Raw genomic sequence first — 21632 nt, 5'->3', positions numbered from 1 at the left:
ACCAAAGTCATACAGATTTGTAGGTTAATTGGCTTAGGTAAAATTCTAAATTGTTCCTAGTGTGTAGGATAGTGCAGGTGTACAAGGTGATCGCTGGTTGGTGCGGAGCTTGTGGGTCGAAGGGCCTGTTTCCACACTATATCTCTAAAGTAAAGGAACATTTCAATTTTATTTTGCAATTTATACTCATTGTATGATGCTCATCACTGACCATTTCACCAGCATGGTTCTACAATCCCTAACATGTAACAAAGTGGACAGATTTTAACCCTGTTGTATTTTTTTTTGTCATGCCTATAATGTTCTTATTTCAGCAAACGTGTTGCATAAACTCACAGCTTTTTTTTCTCCTCTGTTTTTAGACATGCTTGCTATTGATGATCCAAACCAACCCACCATCATGGCTGTCTCTGTGGCTGGCGGGATAGTCCTCCTGATATTCCTTGTTACTTGCTTTGTTGTTAGTGGAAGGTAAAGAAAAATATATATTTCCTGTTCAATTTATTCTTTATTCCTCTTGTCCAGTTTGTTCTTTTGAAACATGAATTTAACAGTTCAAAATATTACTCGTGTCTCTCAATCTATGCTCACATGCTACGGCCAGCTACTGTAGTAGGAGGTAATGTGTAGAATTGGAGCTCTACCAACAATGGGCTTGATATCTACCACCTTTTGATAGAGCTTTCCCCGAGGTGGAAGGAGCTCACCATAGCATCGGCTGCAAGTAGCACTTGGACAGAGTCTCTTTGGGGTACTTTACAGTACTTAATAAACACAAAATAGAAGGATATTGGGATTGACAGAATCATGACAACTGTTAGACAAATTGGAAAAGGAGGGGAAGAAACAAAGAACAAAAATAAGCAAGAGAAGATAGACTTGAGCAAGGTTTATAAGAGTTAATAAGTCTGGAGTGAATGACTTTTCAACTGATAGCTGCCAAATCATTAAGTTCTCGTTCTCAATGCCGACAAGGAAGAATAAAGACCAATTTTCTCTCATTCTCTGGTGACAAAACTCTGTGGGAAAGGAACGAAGATGCTGTATAGAAACAAATGATATCCGTAAGAAGTGCCACTCGGGCCCATTCTTTCTGAGGTTCAGACTGAGTCATTATGGATTCCTACACAAATAAACTCACAAGGGAAAGTTCCAAAAGCATCCCACTATACAGATGCATTGTATAGAAATTTGTTTCTTTTCATCCTGATCGTTCCAGCGTTGTCTGCTGGAGCACCCACCCTTAACAGCACAAACTCTGTGATAGCATGCAATCTGAGAGCCACTTGGGGTGTTTTCCTGGAGAATATTCCTTCAATACCAGATTGGTTTTTACTTGCTTGCACGCTACTAACTGTAATTTGGAAATAGGCTTTTAGAATCTCACCTCATGCACATTGGTTTGGCTCACTGTTAGAAGCTCCAACAGCTGATTTTAAAATTACAGCACCAAGTACTGGATTAATTCAGCGGGTCAGACAGCATCCCTGAAGAACATGGATGGGTGATGTTTCGGGTCAGGATCTTTCTTTAGTTTAAAATTATGTGCCAGAAACTCAAATATTTGATCTGTGACATACATAGAGTAATGGGTGCTTCTTCAGTATTTAACTTGGATTCGTCTCATAATTATTTATTCTTGAGATGTTATTTTCTTTATCATTCTGCATGTAAATTGAATCCAACAGTTAACTCCAGTAAACTTGGTGGCAGCAACTAATTTTGGTGCAATTTATTGACACAGTTGGTAATGGTGAAACAGAATTAATATAATTACTTACCTAGAAAAGGATTACTTGCCTTAGATGCAGTGAAGATTTACTGTACTGGTTCAAGTGATGGTGGTTTTACTCTGTAAGGATTGATTAAGCAGAAATCTGAAGAATCTTCATTTTTAAAACCTTCCATTGTTCAATTCCTTTTTACCACTGCCAGATCTATTCTCATCCCATACGTCACCAAATGTAGATTGGGCGATCGTTTGCTGAATACCTTCGCTCAATCCATCTGGGCCTACCTGATCTCCCGGTTGCCAAACACTTTAATTCCCCTTCCCATGCCCACACTGACCTTTCTGTCCTGGGCCAACTCCAACTCCACTTTCTCTAACTTCAAGTAACCCTTGCATCTCTCTCTCCGTCCCTCCCCCACCCGTCATTGTTCAAAGTTGTCTTGTTGAGTCTCATTGTCTGCAACTCATTTTCACCTAACCCACAGCTAACAGTCTGTTTCTTTCATCTTCGCTACTTTTTTGCATATCTTTCATTTATTTGTTCTATATCTTCATCTATATCTCTTGTTGCCCTTTCCCGACTCTCAGTCTGAAGAAGGGTCTCAACCCGAAACGTCACCAATTCATTTTCTCCACCTTTTAGTATCTCGTCCCATTAAAATTGGCTCTTCTCTAATTGACCGTTATTATGTTGGAGTGATGTATTCATTCCCGCAGCTACTTTAATGACACTTTGATCACTAAATGTTCCCCCAATGTTGTGTGCTCCACTTGACTCATCCCAAGCCTTGTCCCCAATATCCTTTTCAAAAATTTGGCAGCCTACAAAATAGTCCCCATTGTGTTCTGGAATCCCTGTTGTTTCTCAATTCAAACTAAATATATCTGTCCGTGACCAGGTCAATACAATCCTGCGCTGTACCATTGAGATGTTTCTCCTTAATTAACACTGCTTCTTCACCAACCTTGTATCCAGAAGTATATGGAACTCAGTTGTGATCATTTTACTCTTAATTAGCCTCCATTATTGCTATAACATCATAATCATGTTGCACCTCCAGCTCACCAACCATGTTCAATCCATGCACTGCAAACTATCTTACACCTATTGTCCTTATTCAGTCTGGCCCTATCTGTTTTAATACAATTTATCCCCCCACCCCCTCCTTTCCACTGCTACTTCCCAGTACCCATTTCCCCTACCAAAGTGGTTTAGCAGCATTATTAACCTCCCTGCTAGGACGCATGGTCTGTGCAATGGGTTGCATCTCCATTGGTTTTGTAATCTCCCCCAGAACTTGTCCCTGCACCACAGACATCAGAAACCCTACCAGCTATAACATTTCTGCGGCCAAGCATTTGTCTGTCCTCTCCTCCTCCATCTGTACTACCAGGTGCATAGCAAGGGGTAATCCTAGAGAATACCATCTCCAGCTCCTGTTTATGACCACTCCTTGAACACCCAATTTATGTACAGTCTGTATGATATAGACAAGTTGGAGTAACTCAGCGAAAAAGGATCTCGACCCGATACGTCACCCATTCCTTCGCTCCAGAGATGCTGCCTGTCCTGCTGAGTTATTCCAGCTTTTTGTGTCTATCCTCTATAATAAACAAGTGTTTCAAAGACCGGTGGGACCACTGTGAGCCTGCAGGAGCCTGATCTTGACATGAGTTGCAATTTTTGCCATATCAAACTCAGGAAGAATACATTCTAGTCGACACATTGATGTTCTTTTTGCGAATCCTATCTAGCGACGTACCATCCAGACCAGCGACAGTCTGTTTTTCTACACCGTCAATATAAAGTAAAACATTGTTCTGTGTTATCCCACGTTCGTAGCCACTCACTACACACTAGGGGCAATTTAGAAGCCACTTAAACCACAAACCTGGACATCTGTGGGAGGAAACCTGCACCATTACAGGGAGAACATGCAAACTCCGCACAGACAGCACTTGAGGTCAGGATTGAATCAGGATCTATGGCACTCTACCACACTTACAGCCTATCAGCCAAAACATTATGACTACCTGCCTAATATGCTGTTGGTCCTCCATGTGCCGCCAAAACAGCGCTGACCCGCCAAGGCATGAACTCTACAAGACCCCTGAAGGTGTCCTGTGGTATCTGGCACCAAAACATTAGCAGCAGATCTTTCAAGTCCTGTAGGTTTGCGAGGTGGAGCCGCCGTGGATCGGACTTGTCAATCCAGCACATCCCACAGATGCTAAATCGGATTGAGATCTGTAGAACTTGGAGGCCAGGGCAACACTGTGAACACTTCATCATGTTCCTCAAACCAATCCCGAACAATGTGTGCAGTGTGGCAGGTCGTATTATGCTGCTGAAAGAGGCCACTGCCATCAGGGAATACCATTGCCATGAAGAGGTGTACCTGGTCTGCAACGATGTTTAGGTAGGTGACATGTGTCAAATTAACATCCACATGAATGGCCGGACCCAGGGTTTCCCAGCAGAACATTGCCCAGAGCATCACACTCCCTCCACCGGCTTGTCGTCTTCCCACAGTCGGTTTGGACTAGACGGGATAGCCTTCGTTGCCCTCGCGCATCAATGAGCCTTGGGCGCCCAACACCCTGTCGCCGGTTTGTGGTTTGTTCCTCCTCGGACCACTGTCGGTAGGTACTCGCCACTGCTGACCGGGAGCACCCCACGAGCGTTGTCGTTTCAGAGATGGTCTGGCAAAGTAGCTCAGGTCTTTACTCCTGCCCATTTCTCCTGCACATCAGTCCTTCAAGAACTGACTGTTCACTTGCTGCCTCATATATCCCACCCCTTGACAGGTGCCATTGTAACAAGATAACCAATGTTATTCACTTCACCTGTCAGTGGTCATAATGTTTTGGCTGATCGGTGTATATGTCTGGCTTACATTTTAAGCTGTATTTACTCCTGTCTTTCTAACAGTCATCCATCACCACTCTGGGTTATAAGTCAAGTCAAGTCAATTTTATTTGTATAGCACATTTAAAAACAACCCACGTTGACCAAAGTGCTGCACATCTGATTAGGAAAAAAAAAAGAAACATACAGTGGCAGGCAGCCAAACACAACGGCGCGCCCATCTTGAACAAAATGTTTAACTAAAGCAGAATGGTGTCCCGCGGCCGCGCCGCACCGGGCGATGGAAGGCCCCGCGGGCGAGCCGCACCGGGCGCTGTTCAGTCCCGCGGCCGAGCCGCGCCGGGCGATGGAAGGCCCCGCGGAAGAGACCTAAAAAAAAAAAAAGAAAGATTTCCCCCACCCACACCCCCCCCCACACACCCCCCCCCCACACCCCCCCCCCACATACCCACCCACCCTCACCACCCACCCCCACATACACAACCAAAACAAAACACCCCACCACCAACACACAAACAAAAAGGACAAAGGACAAACAGACTGCCAGCGAGAGCAAATACTGCACCTGGTCATAAGCAGACCACAGCCTGATTGAGGTGACATAACTCGCTTTTAAAAACAATATTCTGGTTATTAAAGAAAATTCAAAAATCACAGTAAATTTAGCATTTTGTGCCACAATAATTTTCATTTTCTTCCTGGAGGTAAATGCCATAAATAAAAATTGTAATTATGCAATGATTTAATTCCAATTTTTCGTGTGTTCCCCATTGTAATTTTTCTGTTATTTCCATTTCATCCTTGGGCACTGATGTTGTTTAATATCATAAAGTCCATCCATTTGACAGTTTGCATAAGCCACCTTCATGACCTAAGGGGAAATAAACAAGTGAAATTACATTTTTCTATCAACATTAGTTCTGTTCCATTTGTAGTAGTACAGTAAATACTTATGCTAGAAGACAGCGGTATTTCAAACATAAATCACAATGGTTAAAAGTGGATAACTATTAGAAACAAGCTTTTCTTTTCAAATTTCTTATCTAATTATGATTCAAAATGAGAAAGGCACCAGATAAGGTAGGGATAAGGCCTCAACCAGGAGGACTGCAGTAGTTCAAGAAAAGGCTCAACAGCCTTTTATCAAAGGCATTGAGGATGAGCAATAAATGTCAGCCTTGGACAATGGCATCCAGATACCGAAGAACAGATAAATGACAATAAATCTCCTTCTTGTGAATACAAGTTCTTCCATCCTTCTGCATGGACAAGTAGGGTATTTTGACTAGTGGACCAAAGGCTTAGACCTTTCCTCAGAGCAAGGCCTCGAGGTTCTCATTGAATTGTACCTCGCACAAGGCAGATAGCAAGGGTGAATCTCTCTTGTAGAAACAACGAACTGCAGATGCTGGTTTATGCAAAAGGACACTAAGTGCTGAAGCAACAGCGGGTCTGGCAGCATCTCTGGAGAACGGCGTTTTGAGTCTGGATCCTTCTTCAGACTTTATGAATATTTCTTTGTGGCTGTTTGACCACTGCGCTATGTGACTAGTACCACAATATATCCATAATTCAAAACTATATAAAAGCACCAAACAACACTGAGACTATACCGATCGGCAGACTAACCGCTACAATGTTCAAGAAGCCGGCCCAGCCCCACCACCTCAGAGTAATTCGGGGTGTGCAGCAAATCTGATCATGGCAAGGATGCCTTAGACTTTAAACTTTTGACATACAGTGCAAAAACAGGCCCTTCAGCCTTCAGAGTCTGTGCTGACCAGTGATCACCCCGTACACCAACCTACACACACCACGGACAATTTTTACAACTTACCTAAGCCAATTAACCTACAAACCTGCATGTCTTTGTAGCGTGGAAGGAAACCAGAGCACCTAGAGAAAACTAAAACGTCACAGGGAGAACGTATAAAATCTGTAGAGACAGCACCATAGTCAGGGTTTCTGGCGCTATAAAGCAGCCACTCTTCCCTTGTGCCACTGTCCTGCCTTAATAAATCTTGTGAAAACAGCAATGGTAACAGAGATAATATGATGATGCAATGAGGAACCAGTATATGGTAGTATTTAATTGCATTTGGTTCACAAAATCCAAGACAATTTAAGCTTGTTACATGTTAAAAAAAAAAGGGCTGACACACTGTCCTTCATGTTATTCAACCACCCCACTGGAGAATTGGGAAGCTGAGAAGTTTCAGAAGCATCAGAGGAAGGTACACTGGACTTGCAGAATTAAGGCTCATCAATAAAGCAACATGAAGGAAACTAGATAATCTGCTGTGGGGAGGTTACTACCTTGTTCTCTCCCCAAAGCAAGCCATGAACAAAATCTTGATTTTAAAACAAATATAATCAAGTGCATCTTCAGCTTGGCTAAGTTTACATTATAGTTCACCTGTGCAACACAGGAGGTCATCATTACATAGAGAGGATCCTATGTCTTTTAGAGAATATATTGCTTTAAATCAAAGCAATGTCAGGCATTTTACAAGTCTCTGGATGTCTTCCCCACACCACCCCATCTCATTGCTCCAACAAGCTAAGGTTAGCATCCAGACAATATAGATTAAGATTATCTGATCTCCTGATTGCTCAGCACTTTAACTCCCCCTCCCATTCCCAATCTGACCTTTCTGTCCAGGGCCTCCTCCATTGTCAGAGTGAGGCCCAGTGCAAATATGAGGAACAGCACCTCATATTTTGCTTGGGTAACCTTTACTCCAGCGGTATGAACATTGACTTCTCTAACTTCAAATAGCCCTTGCTTTCCCTCTCACTCCATCCTGTCCCCCTTCCCAGTTCTCCCACCAATCTTACTGCCTCCGACTACATTCTATCTCTGTCCCGCCCACTCCCCTGACATCAGTCTGAAGGAGGGTCTCGACCCGAAACGTCACCCATTCCTTCTCTCCAGAGATGCTGCCTGTCCTGCTGAGTTACTCCAGCATTTTGTGTCTACCTTCAATATAGATTAAGTTCTATCCTATGTATTCAATTATTCTTCTTCACATTTGTTCATATAATTCTAATCAGGAACAGAGGATGTAACCTCTTCCCCACATAGATCACATTTCAAGCTTTTATACCCTCCTCCAGCTTACTGATAAAGCAGAAAATGTATCTTCGCCTCCACATTCGTTATCACTGTTCACATTACAGTCTGACATCAAAGCAACCTCAAATACAATTATTGTCCATCTGAATTTGCAATCATCCCTCCTTACTTAAAAGTATTTAGTTGAAGCTGTTTTTATAGAAGATTGCTGATCACACAGCTATTTCAAATTGGAAATTTAAAGGGTAATTTTACACTTTGGTTTGTAGAAGAAATATGCAAGTCTTTCTTCACCCATGAATAATTAGTGTCATGTGCAGTTATGTCTCACTTTGAACTCAATCTGAGGTTTGCAAATGAATTTGTCTCTAAAACTTCGACTGACAAATCTCAGGCAATGCGAGATAAATCTCCATTACCTTTTTTCAACTGTAAAGTACTTTGTATTTTAGAAAGTGCAACAGTGCTAATAAAGCATATTTAATCTCTAAGATGAATAGCACAAATTAACTATTCAATTGATTTGGGTAGCATGGCATTCATTCATGTTTTCAAAGATAGTTGACTAACACATGTAACTAATGGAAACGGAAACCTGCTTCATATCCTAGTGCTACAATTGATTTGCTGTAGCGGTCAATCAAGTTATAAGACACTCCTATTGATCAGCGCAATTCAAAAGAATCAGAACTGCCCATAACTTTGCTGGATTTAAAAGGACACCTGAGTAATCTTAATGGCCTACTTCATTAGCATCGGAGGAGATGCACAGAATCCAGAGTAGAGCAAGAAGTGCAGTTAAAAAAGATAATTAGATACTTCTGGACAGGTGCCAGATGTGGAAGGTACTAATCAGCCTCCAAAGGAAGCCATGACATCTCTATAAATTACATATTATTATGGAGAGATTTTGAACGTTGTCACTGCAGGTGTGGAGCTGTACTGTCAGCGTGATGGGGTTTTTTTTTCTAAGAGTTAGCCAAATTTATTGTGGGCTGTCAGTGTCTTTTATCATAAGTGTGAATATACATAATACGCCATTCAATTACAAGCACGGCTTCACAATGCTATGACTTATTAATGGATTTGTGTTACATTGCAGATTAGAGGGCATTGAAATGAATTAACACCTGTTATCAGGGAGTGGGATAGGAGCCTTTGCCAAGTATGGCAGACCAAGTGTGCTGCGGACACTGTGTGTGTCAGGAATTCTGTTTCTAACTGAACAGCAAGGGGTTGAATGTGTAGGAAGGAATTGCAGACAAAATGTGTAGGAAGGAACCGCAGATGCTGGTTTACACCGATTGAAAGTGGCTCACTGTCAAACTGAAACCAACCTGAATTAACTTGACTGTGCATTCTAAAATTATCCCAACTTTGTACCCACATACTAAGAAATAGTTAGGAATATATAAAAACTAGGAAACGGGGAATTGATTTTTTTAAATTTTTAAATCAGGCAAGTACTAAAAAGTAAAATTATATCCAAAGCAATTACAACAACCTGCCATAGAAAATAATCCCTGGTTTATCCAAGACATAATATATCTTCAGATTATAGTATACAAGGGAGAGTTGATAAATTCAATTTCTGGAGAATTCTAAGTCTCAGCTCAGCAGTAGTTATGTGTGTGCTATAGTTTAGGAGTTCAGGAGGAGAAAATAAGTCAGGATTCTTGCTTCTAATTACTGTCCAGTGATCCCCAAATACGCATAATCGGCATGGGGCTTGGACAGCTTTATGACCTTCAAGCCTGAATAGCTTCTAAAATTCAGACACACGTTACCACTTGGAGCAAGGCCCTGGTACCCTTACACACAATCAATGCCTTCAGATGAACACTCAGTTCAATTTTTCCCTCAGCTTCCAATGGGAGAAAGCCAGGAAATCTCAATCAATGAGATTGATTTCTGTGAACGATTTCAGTGATATGGGAAACCAACTGGCTGCCTGCACTCTGTGCCCTACTGCCCTTGTGTATTGTGGCTGCCAGGCATTTTGTAAAGGCTGTTCTTTAAACTTTGATTAGCTTCCATCACAGATCCCAGCTGCTCGTCCATCCGATGCCAGGATTACCACAGTCTGATAATGGAGGTATCAATTTACATTCTTGTTCCTGTGCACAGTAATCATTCATCACAGAAGCAACACACTTACAATTGTTTGAGATTGGACCAATTCTGGCCATTTGCAAATTAATCCAATCAACCACAATTCCGACTAATTCTTGAGATTGAAATTGGCCCCTTTACAGTGCACAGTTTCTGGCAAACCTAAGCAGTTTCAACTAATGACATTGTTGTCTAAGTGACATCATTCATAGAAGCGCTTTAGGGCACTTGTGACTAGCATAATAATCCTATGTAATACCATTGGGAGTTTTGTTAATAAGAATATCGCATTAAGTGTCAAAGTTGGTTTAATTTTAATAATTAAACTCGGGCATGAATGGATGACAGATACTTTAATACTAGCTTGTGAACTAATGTAACTACATTATATTTGCATGCTCATCATCTCCAAAAAGAGACTCTTCCCTTTTTCATGAAGGGCAGCAACTCTGAATCTTGTTGGTGGAAGGATTGTTTCCCACCTTATCTAAATATTCTTTCATCTCATTTGAGTGTGGGAACTAGTTGTTGTGTACTGTAACCAAGAAATCGACTCTCATCAGGGTGGAGCAGCGGTAGAGTTGCTGCCTTACAGCGTCAGAGACCCGGGTTCAATCCTGACTACGGGTGCTATCTATATGGAGTTTGTATGTTCTCCCCGTGACCTGCCTGGGTTTCCCCCGGATGCTCCGGTTTCCTCACACACTCCAAAGATGTACAGGTTTGTAGGTTAATTGGTTTTGGTAAAGATTGTAAATTGTCCCTAGTGCATAGGATAGTGCTATTGTACGGGGATCGCTGGCCAGCGCGGACTCGGTGGGCCTAAGGGCTTGTTTCCGCAATGTATCTCTAAACTAAACAAAAAAAAAATCTGAATCACACCTCCCTTTCATTTGAACAATATATATATATATATATATATATTTATTTTTTTCCCCCCCATTTCTGATCTCCACTGATGGTGGAGATCAGAAATGCCGAATTACATTGGCTGGATCCCAACTCAGTGAAGCAGTAACATTATTGAGCATGTGTATCTGATTATCTTTTGTGAATACTGTTGATGATAGAACTCGAACAGTGGAGCACAGGAAAAGGCCCTTCGGCCCACAATGTCTGTGCCAACCAACTCTTATCTGCTTACACAGAATCCATATTTCTCCATTCCCAGCATATCCAGAAATGTCTTCAATGTCACCATCACCCTGCCTCCACAACTACCTGCCGCAATGTGTTCTAGGCACTCACCACCCTCCATGTTAAAACAAAGTACTTGCCTTGCTTATCTCCTTTTAAGTTTGCCCCTCTCACTTTAAAGATATGTTCTTTAGTATTTGTTGTTTCCATCCTGGGAAAAGGGTTCTGACAATCTACTATATCTGTGTCTCTCATAATTTAATACTTCTATCAGTTCACCCCTCAATCTCTGGCATTCCTGAGAAAATAATCCAAATAAACATAGCACAAAAAGTAAGGAAATTTGTGTTTGGTAGATTATTTCTTTGTTGTAACAATGCTTCTTGGCAATAAATCTTATACCGTTGGAAAGCCTGTTTATTTCCCTTTTAAATGGTGCCACATTTGTAAGGAACATGCATTTGTGGGATGAGCAGCAGAGCTGAGTATATGGGTTGCGCCCATGAAAAATTTGCCAAATCTTCTCTGCCAATGCCAAACAGCTTATTCTGCTGTTGCTATTGACTCTTGTTTTGAGCTCTATGCTGATTGCTGCACCGATAGAGTAACATCTTTTGGTGGAGGCAGTGTGATGGTGTGGGGCGGCATCTCCCTCACTGGAAAAACGAGGCTTGTCATCATTGGAGGCCATCTCAATGCAGAGAGATATCGAGATGAGATTCTGCAACCAGTGGCAATCCCATATCTCCACAGTCTGGGACTGAACTCTATCCTCCAAGATGACAATGCTCGCCCCCACAGAGCAGGGTTTCTCAGAGACTACCTCCAGAATTTGGAAGTGGAGAGGATGGAATGGCCTGCCAGCAGTCCTGACCTCAACCCCATTGAACACTTGTGGGATCAGCTCGGGCGTGCTGTTCGTGCCAGAGTGACCAACACAACCACGTTGGCTGACTTGCGACAAATGCTGGTTGAAGAAAGGGATGCCATCCCACAACAGTGTGTGACCAGGCTGGTGACCAGCATGAGGAGGAGGTGCCAGGCTGTTGTGGCTGTGTATGGTTCTTCCACACGCTACTGAGGCTCCTGTTTATTAAATGAATAAATTGTTAAATTGCCAATATGTCTTGTTTCTTCAGACTTCAATCATCCAATCCACCAAACAACACCGAACAAGAGTCAATGGCAGAATAAGCTGTTTGGCATTGGCAGAGAAGATTTGGCAGATTTTTCATGGTCGCAACCCACATACTCAGCTCTGCTGCTTATCCCACAAATGCATGTTCCTTACAAATGTGGCACCATTTAAAAGGGAAATAAACAGGCTTTCCAACGGTATAAGATTTATTGCCAAGAAGCATTGTTACAACAAAGAAATAATCTACCAAACACAAATTTCCTTACTTTTTGTGCTATGTTTATGTCCAAACACTCCCTGTAGCTAATATCCCCAAATGTAGGCATTTCTCTGCACCCTCTGTATTGTGGTGACCAGAACACAATGCAATCCTCCAAATGCAGCTGAACTAAAGTCTTATGAAGTGCATCATGACTATTTTACTCAATGCCCCTAGCAATGATGGCAAAGCATACATCTTGTTTACTACTCCATCTATTTGTGTTGTCACGTTTAGGGAGTCATGGACTTAGACATAAAGATTCCTCTGTAAGATCAATGCTGTTAAGGGTCTTGCCATCTATATACTAAAACTCGCGTTTGTTTGTTTCTTTGTTCCTGAGCTACAGCCAAAACGGTACATGATAGCGCAATTATTTTAGGCCCTCCTTACTCACCATTTTGGTGCTAATGGAAGAAGTTTCATTGAAATCGGTATTATATTTTGAAAGTTATTAACATTTTAAAGATTAAATCTATCTCCTAGGGAGGGAGGGGGGGAGGAGGGAGGATAAGGGGAGGGGAGGGGGGTGGAGGGAGGGGGAGGGGGGTGGAGGAGAGGGTGCTGCACCAATGCAGGAGAGGTTTGGGCCCAACGGGTCCACTTGGTCTAGTTAATTGTATATTTTCACATTGCATTCATCCTCCCAAAGTGCAACACCTCACACTTATTCAACCTGCCATTCTGCAGCTAATCTATATCCCACTCTTTACTTTGACACTCTTCACAGTTGAAATTTCCCTTTTTAGATGATTCTTAAAATCAAAGCAACCTCAATCCATGCTCGGGTCTTCCATGAAATTAGTTCCTCTAATCCTCCACTGTAACTTCACGATTCGACCCGTGCGAACCAAGGGGAAATAGCCAGTAGATGTTTCCCTGGCAGTGCTGAAGTAATCGGGAACAATACGAAGGATCCCCAGAGATAAATTTTACAGGTATCTTGTTTAGTTTAGTTTAGAGATACCAGCGTGGAAACATGCCCTTCGCGCTCCAAGTCCGCATCGTCCAGCGATCCCCGCACACTAGCACTATCCTACGCACAGTAGGGACAATTTGCAATTTTACCAAACCAATTAATCTACAAACCTGTTTGTCTTTGGTGTGTGGGAGGAAACTGGAGTTCCCGGAGAAAAGTCAGGGGGAGAACATACAAACTCCATGCAGACAGCCTCCTTAGTCAGAATCGAACCCGGGTGTCTAATGTGTAAATCCATGTAAACATTGCAAGCCTAATGTGATACAGCCTCTTAATCGGGTTGCATACTTTGGAGGATGATTTTAGATTTAACCCAAAAAATACCACAGGTCTCTGGTATGCACGTTTGCTCCCTTTCCAAACTTGGGCAAGAACAATCTTAACAGAAAGTAGTTATGTGCTGCTGCTCAGCTGCAATTGACCAATTTAGCACAGCCTGGAGATGAAACCTGGATTAACAATGGTTGCACAGTGTTATAAATGAAACACTGACATCCTTGACAAGTCAGCAACTAAAATGTAGTTGCAGAAGCCCTATCCTTGTTAGTCCATTCTTCAATTCCCTGTGGAAAGTCTTAAACTAAGTTCCCCTCCCAAGATTTACTTTTAATTAACTTTAGTCTTCAACTTCCACAAGGTTTTGTCAGTTCATTGTTCCGTTGCAATTTAAGAATGGGTTACATTGTTCCTGGCAACGATTAGAGGCAAATTGGCACTTGATGTATAGGTAAACTGAGAAATAAGCAATGTCATAGAATTGCATTGTTTGACCTAATCCCTTTTGGGGTTAACGATAGACACAAAGTGCTGGAGTAACTCAACGGGTCAGGCAGCAGCTCTGGAAGAAAAAGGATGGGTGATGTTTCATGTCTCAATGAACTAATTTATATTCTGCACTCTGTATCTTTCCCTTTGCTCTACCTATTGTACTTGAGTTCAGCTTGATTGTATTTATGCATAGTGTTATCTGATGGGTGACCCGAAATATCACCCATCCTTTGTCTGCCTGATCCGTTGAATTATTCCAGCACTTTGTGTCTATTTTAGGTATAAACCAGCATCTGCACTTCCTTATTTCTACTCCTGTTGGGATTAAGTTGTACTTGCTTCAGTGTTATGTACCTGCTCTATATTGTGGGTGCTGTGGCATAGAGTTTTGGTGATCCTTAAACAGGAGTTCAAATCCCCGTCTCAGCAGTTTGGCCATTTACATTTAGCTAATTAAAAGACTCAGAATTACCACACAAGGATCAGTTATACTGATAATTTTTGGGTTGGCATAAAAGTTCCAACTGCACCACTCTTGGTTGCTGACCTGACTTGCCATAAACGTTACCACACATCTAATGTTGTGGATGGGTACAGCGACCTATTAAAGTCTCTGGATTATTGATGTGCTTTTTAATTAAAAAAATAACAAACTTGAAGTCCCACCACAGCTGCTGGCAAATGAATTAAATAAATCAAGTTATTCATTAAAAGCATTAGTGATCCATTCAACAATTCATAGGCCAGCCCCATCCCTAGGTCCAAACAGAGGACTAGTACGCACCACCAGACTCAGGAACAGCTTCCTCCTCTCTTAATCAGGCTTCTGAATGGTCCTTCCATAAGCTAGGACACTCTCCAATAACCTCTACCCCATTGCTGACATTGGACTTTGTCTCTGGAACTGGTGCCCTACAATGCTGAGAACGATATTCTGCACTGAGTGTGTCTTTGAGGAGTCCAATTAAAATAAACATCGGGTGAAAACTTTCATATAGACGCATGAAACTACAGATGCTGGAATCTTAAGCAAAAAACACAAAGTGCTGGAGTAACTCAGCAGGTCAGGTAGTATCTCTGGAGGACATGATTTCAGCTGGGGACCCTTTTTCAGACTGATTGTAGTAGGGGGGGGGGGGGGGGGGGAGAAAGTTGGAAGAGAGGTTGCCCAGAGTATGGAAATAAAGGACCAGAGGGCATGGGTTTAAGGTAAAGGGGGAAAGATTTAATAGGAACATGAGTGGTCACCTTTCAAACGAATGAGCTGCGGATGAGGCAGTTGAGGCAGGTACTGTCACAATGTTTAAGAAATATTTAGACTGGTAAATGGGTAGGACAGGTTTAGAGGGATATGGGCCAAATACAGGCAAGTGGAACTAGTGTAGATGGGACATGTTGGTTGGTGCGGGCAAGTTGGGCCGAAGGGCCTGTTTCCTCGTTGTATGACTCTGACTCTAAATGTGAATGTGTGTTAGCCAGTTCCTGCTGTAAAGCAGTGGGTCCCAAATCTAAAGCTTCCTGACATCATCTAAATCATCTTTGAAAGCCAGACATGCTGGAAATGCTCAGCCAGACAGGCATCAGAGTGGAGGAAAAAGACCGCTAGCTTTTCCGATCAGCAAGAATTCTTCAAATTGTTTTTGGAACTTCTAGAAAGTCACCAGACAGGTTACGGAAAGATTTCTTACTGTAATAAAGCTCATCACAAAGAGTGTATAAGGAGGAACTGCAGATGCTGGTTTAAACTGAAGATAGACACAAAAAGCTGGAGTAACTCAGCGGGACAGGCAGCATCTCTGGAGAGAAGGAATGGGTGATGTTTCAGGTCGAGACCCTTCTTAAGGGCTCAGCCTGTCTGTCCTGGCATCGAAGTCTGGGTTACAGGCGCTTTTCTGTTCACCCAAGATTCACACAGAAACAAGAGGCATATCACAGGAACTGCTGCTAATACAGAACCAGGGGCCGAGCAGAGGTGACAAGGCGATTCTGTTGATCTAGCACTCCTTAACAGCACAGATGGCAGGTAGCCACACAATGTGGCAGGTTTATTCTCTTAAAGAGCATTTGCAAGTCTGACGAACATTATTCAACATTATCTGTTATGACAACCTTAATTCCAAAATCGAGTAAGTGCAAGGATTTATTCACATAGAAGAAGTTTTGCCTCAAACCCTGATTTCAACATTGGCACTGTTGGAGTTATGGTGCAGACAAAGTTAAAACAATGGTCGCTCCGTTGCCCGGTTTCTCATCATGGCCCGGTTTCTCATCATGGCCCATTGCCTGTGGTCTTTTCACATCTGCACACACATTTCTCAGATGCCAAGGCCTTAAAGTTTGGGAGAATGAGAGGTGATCAAACCAAATTCTTGCTAGCATTGACATGGCAGTGCAGCAATGCTTTCTGTAGCTGTGGTCATAGAAATAGGGGTAACAGTGCTGAAGTAAAGGGGTGGCCAATTGGCACAAGGTGAGAAGAAATTTCTTCACTCAAAGAGTAAAGAATCATCGAGCTTAGAAGAGTACAGCATAAGAACAGGCCCTTCGGCCCACAATATCTGTGCCGAACATGATGCCAAGACCAACTCTTATCTGCCTGCACAAGATCAATCTTATTCCATTGCCTACATATCCATGTGCCTATCCAAAATGCTCCTAAATGCCACCAGGAATTTTCAATTCCATTGGAATGACACTTGATTAATTTAGACACAGGTGAACACATATTAAAGATGATGCCCACTTGATTTTGAAAATGTGCATCTGTTTTGCAATGAAACTGTTAACATTAATCTTCCATTTGGGCTTTTGAGAAAACCTCTAATCATCAACAATTAATCTCCAACAACTACTTCAATAGTTTGCTGCCAATAATGGTTCTGAGATGGAAAGGTGACCTCTGCCCATAACCTTTTGGTGCCTGATCGTATGTCTGTGGGTTGCCTATAATTGAACATACAGTTTACTTGCAGTCAGATAATAACATTGATGCTGACTGATACTTTATCAGGGGAATCACAAATATATTTTTCTGCGAACAGAATCCTTCTCTTCCTGTTATCTATTTCCTGGAGCAAATTTAATCCGTAGGAAGGAACTGCAGATGCTGGTTTAAAATGAAGATAGACACAAAATGCTGGAGTAACTCAGCGGGACGGGCAGCATCTCCGGAGAGAAGGAATGGGTGGCGCTTCAGGTCGAGACCCTTCTTCAGACTAAAGATGGGTCTCGACCCGAAACGTCACCCATTTCTTCTCTCCGGAGATGTTGCCTGTCTGGCTGGCTGAGTTACTCCAGCATTTTGTGTCTATCTTCGAGCAAACTTATTCTATGCATTCTGCAGAATACAGTCATGAATTCTGTAAATACTGCTCCATGTTTACTTTCCTCTTATGGTAAGATCGAGCACTTTCGGTAACCTGTGTGGAAAAGTTTTTTTTAAAAAATTTGCACACAGTATTGGTGGTTAAATTAAACAGAACTCGGTTTAAATGATATTTTATAAAGGTACTACCAAAGCTTTTAATTGTATCTTGGAATTCAATAGTATACCGTTTATGGCACGATCCTTAACAGCATTAATGTATAGAGAGATCTGGATGTCCAAGTCCATAGCTCCCTGAAAATAGCAACACAAGTGGATAGAGTGGTAAAGAAGATGTCTAGTATGCTTGCTTCATTGGTCTGGGCATTGAGTATAAGAATCAGGAAGTCTTATGGTAGGAAGATAGACACAAAAAGCTGGAGTAACTCAACGGGACAGACAGCATCATGGAGAGAAGGAATGGGTGACGTTTCAGGTCGAGACCCTTCTTCAGACCCTATCTGAAGTGTCTGAAGAAGGGTCTTGTCCTGAAAGGTCACATTCCTTCTCTCCAGAGATGCTACCTGTCCTGCTGAGTGACTCCAGCTTTTTGTGTTTATCTTCGGTTTAATAGACAATAGACAATAGGTGCAGGAGGAGGCCATTCGGCCCTTCGAGCCAGCACCGCCATTCAATGTGATCATGGCTGATTACAGAAATCAGCATCTGCAGTTCTTTCCCACCCAGTCTTATGATAGGACTTTGGTTAGGACACATTTAGAGTATTGTGAACAGTTTTGGTCACCCCATTACAAGTTCACAAGTTATGAGGGTAGAATTAGGCCATTCGGCTCATCAAGTCCACTGTGCCATTCAATCATGGGTGATCTCTGCCTCCTAATCCCATTTTCCTGCCTTCTCGTTGACACCCGTTCTGATCAAAAATCTGTCTATTTCTCCTTAAAAATATCCACTGACTTGGCATTCACAGCCCTCTGTGGCAATGAGTTCCAAAAATTAACCAGTTTTGACAGTTGCTTCATTTTTTTAAAAAATCACAGTGTAATAAGAAACTTAATCCAACAAATTGAGAACAAGAAAACATTGGAAGTGCTGAAAATGTGCAATAAAATGTAAAAAAAAATGCTGGAAACACTCAACAATTCAGGCAGAAAATGTGGAAAAAGAACCAGACCATTGTTTCAGATCAGAGACTCTTTGTCAGAACTGAGAAAAAATAACAATGTTAGATTTAATGTGCAGTGAAGGTCAGGGAGCAAAGGAAAAGACAGAGAGAATATCAATGAAGGGGTGAGACCAAAAGGGTTAATGTGGGATTTTGAGGCAGATTATCTGTAGCTAATAGCAGGGATGTGGAACATGCCTAGCTGGTCATTCTGTGCTAATGGGGAAAGAAAGATTAACCTCAAAACCACAGATGCAAGGCTGGCAGAAAAGGCCAGTTCTGATCCTGCAGAAAAGGAAAGTTACCTAACGTTGAAGAATTTGATAATGAGTTCAGAATGCTGCAACGTGCGCACACAAAAGATGAAGTGTTGTTCCTCCAGCTGGTGTTAGTCTTCATTGTCACAGTGGAAATTATAGTCATTATAATACAATGAATGTTTACCTCACAGCAATTCTTGGAAATGCACAATTTGTAATGGTTTAGTTTAGGGATACAACATGGAAATAATGTAAGAAAATTATGTAGGATTTTATGGCAAATGCCGATTTGATTAATAAAAATAATCAAAAATACTAATGTTTATTTTGGAGAGTAGGATAATTTGGTTGCAATGGCACAGTTGCTGTTTCATTTAGCACCCAAATGATTATAAAACAACAATTCTAATCTAAAATACACACACAAAGCTGGAGCAACTTAACAGGACAAGGCAGAATCTCTGGAGAGGAATGGGTGATGTTTCGGGTCGATATCCTTCTTCAGACCCAAAACATGACCCATTCCTTCTCTCCAGTTACTGCCTGTCCTGCTGAGTTACTCCAGCCTTTTGTGTCTATCTTCGATTTAAACCAGCATCTGCAGTTTCTTCCTACACAAATCTAATCTAAAAATTGTGCAAACATTCCAGATTTGTACTTTTCCCATTCCAGAGAATGCTAGATCTTTATCGTTGTAGTCTTGGTGATATCCATTGTTTTGTTTAATGCCTTCAAACATCTTCTGGGATGACTTTAACATGTTTGCTTCAATATATTGTCAGAGGGCATTAATTAAATTCTCTTATTGAGACTGTAGACAGCCACAAAGCATTAAAAATCCAACCTTCACAGATTGTACGAACATGTGCAAAAGGTCTATATGGAGATGTATTACAGCTAAATCTGGGAACCTTCCCAAAGGTTCCCCAATTTTACTGAAAGTTGTGAGACTGGAAGTGGTGAAGGAACATAGACACAAAATGCTGGAGTAACTCAGCAGGACAAGCAGCATCTCTGGATAGAAGGAATGGGTGAAGTTTTGGGTCGAGACCCTTCTTCAACCACTGTGTGTCTGCCCTCCAATGGTCTGTGTGTGGTTTACCTCGACATCTGAACTCTTCAACACAGATAGTGGATGTAGGAACATCTGACTTTCTGCTTTGTCACAAAAGGGCTGCAGTAAGACAGACTCCAGTACAATGGACCTCACTGGTGTTCGGGCAGGAGAACACCAATGTGAATTGGGCAGCACAGGTGTGTACAATCTGAAGAGTCAAATATAATCTGGGCTCTTACATTTATTGACAGGGAAAGAAACATCTTTAATTCCCCATTATCTTTTGAGGAGCTGACATCTTTAATGATCAAGCAGTAAAATATGTTTTCCAATGAAATATTGGCACTTTGAATGGACGTTTGCACAGTGTGCTGGTCCATATTTGTCCATCAGCCAACACCCAAAGCTGTTTATTGATATTGGTTTATTAGTGAGTCATGTACATTATAAGACTTTGTTCTGTGTTCTATCCAGGCAACTCGTACCATACGTGAGCATAATAGGTAGTGCGAAAACAAAGTGCATTTACAGCCACGGAGAATATACAGATGACAAATAAAGTGAAAGGACCACAACAAGGTAGATTGGAAGATCAGGAATACATCCTTAAGTGGTCTGTTTAAGAGAGTGATAATAACAGGGAAGAAGCTGTTCTTGAAGCTGGAGATATGCACTTTCAAGCTTTAATACCTTTGCCTGACAGTAGAAGGGAAAAGAGAGAATGATAAGGTGTGAGCGGTCCTTGAGAATATTGGACCATTATTCTATAGTTCAAAGTAAACTGGTTCTATTTTATGACACGTGGAAGTATTTGAGTGACTGAAGTGGACTTTGGGGGACATCCAAGGATATGAAGGGCATGAAATAAAAGAAAACAAGAATCATCTAATTTGTGTTACTTCATTCAAAACATTGCTTGCAGTCTTCCAATTGTAAAACATAAGGTTACTGGGTGCAATGTGTAAGATTTTCCTGGAAAGCTAGTGCAATCAATAATTCTAACTCTAATAAAGTTGGAAACTGCATGTACGTAATCAGCCATATCTATGATATTAATCTTAGTTTAGGTAACACTAGAGACTAATCTGATAGTACAGTATTGATCTAAGCAGCTAATTTAGTCGATCTGGTTGACCAAAACAGCATGCAAAACAATAGATTCCTTTACAAATCCCACTCTCAAAGATATTCCATACGCATTAAACATAGAGGAATATTTATTTGCATTTTTTTTTAACCTGCAGGCTAATTACAAATTGAGTTGTGAACATGAACTCCAATTATGCTCTAGCCAGGTTTAATGACGATTTAAAAATATGCACAAACGACCTCCTCCTTGTAATTTATTTTATACTTGCATTTGTTCCATGCTGGGGGGATTAGTAGGAAATGCCAGCAAATAAACTGAAATTGGAGAAATTTTGATTAATTTCCATCACTGTTATGGGCTGTTTTTGCAAAATGAGAAGTTGCGCAGAGCTGTCTTCTGTTGAAATAGTGTTTTTAATTAAGACAAGGCATAGCACGAGAGATGGGTAGAGCATAGAGAGGGCCTCATTCTGTCTCTCTGATGGAGCTATCCAATTAGTCCCTCTCCCTTCTCTCCATAGCCCTGCACATTCTTGTCTTTCAGGTATTTATCCAATTTTCTTGTAATTGTGGCTAGAGACTATTCCTACCACCCTTTGAAATACTGTGCCTCACAGTTCCAGCAACCCATGTTTAGTCCTGACCTCCAGAGATGTGGGTCTCGAT

The 21632-nt window shown here is 41.6% G+C and overlaps 1 protein-coding gene across 5 annotated transcripts in view; it reads left to right on the top strand.

Annotated features, from left to right (window-relative positions):
• Positions 1-21632, top strand: part of LOC144599632 (ephrin type-A receptor 3-like) — a 319324-nt gene that overhangs the window by 219936 nt on the left and 77756 nt on the right. For all 5 annotated transcript variants that reach the window (XM_078410760.1, XM_078410761.1, XM_078410759.1 and 2 more), the window contains one exon: positions 363-471. In XM_078410760.1, the coding sequence (XP_078266886.1) occupies positions 363-471 (109 nt within the window). The remainder of the gene's footprint in view (positions 1-362; positions 472-21632) is intronic.

This window comes from Rhinoraja longicauda, chromosome 13, assembly GCF_053455715.1.
Source record: "Rhinoraja longicauda isolate Sanriku21f chromosome 13, sRhiLon1.1, whole genome shotgun sequence".
Taxonomy (NCBI): Eukaryota; Metazoa; Chordata; class Chondrichthyes; order Rajiformes; family Arhynchobatidae; genus Rhinoraja; species Rhinoraja longicauda.
This window is presented reverse-complemented; position numbering and strand designations above follow the sequence as displayed.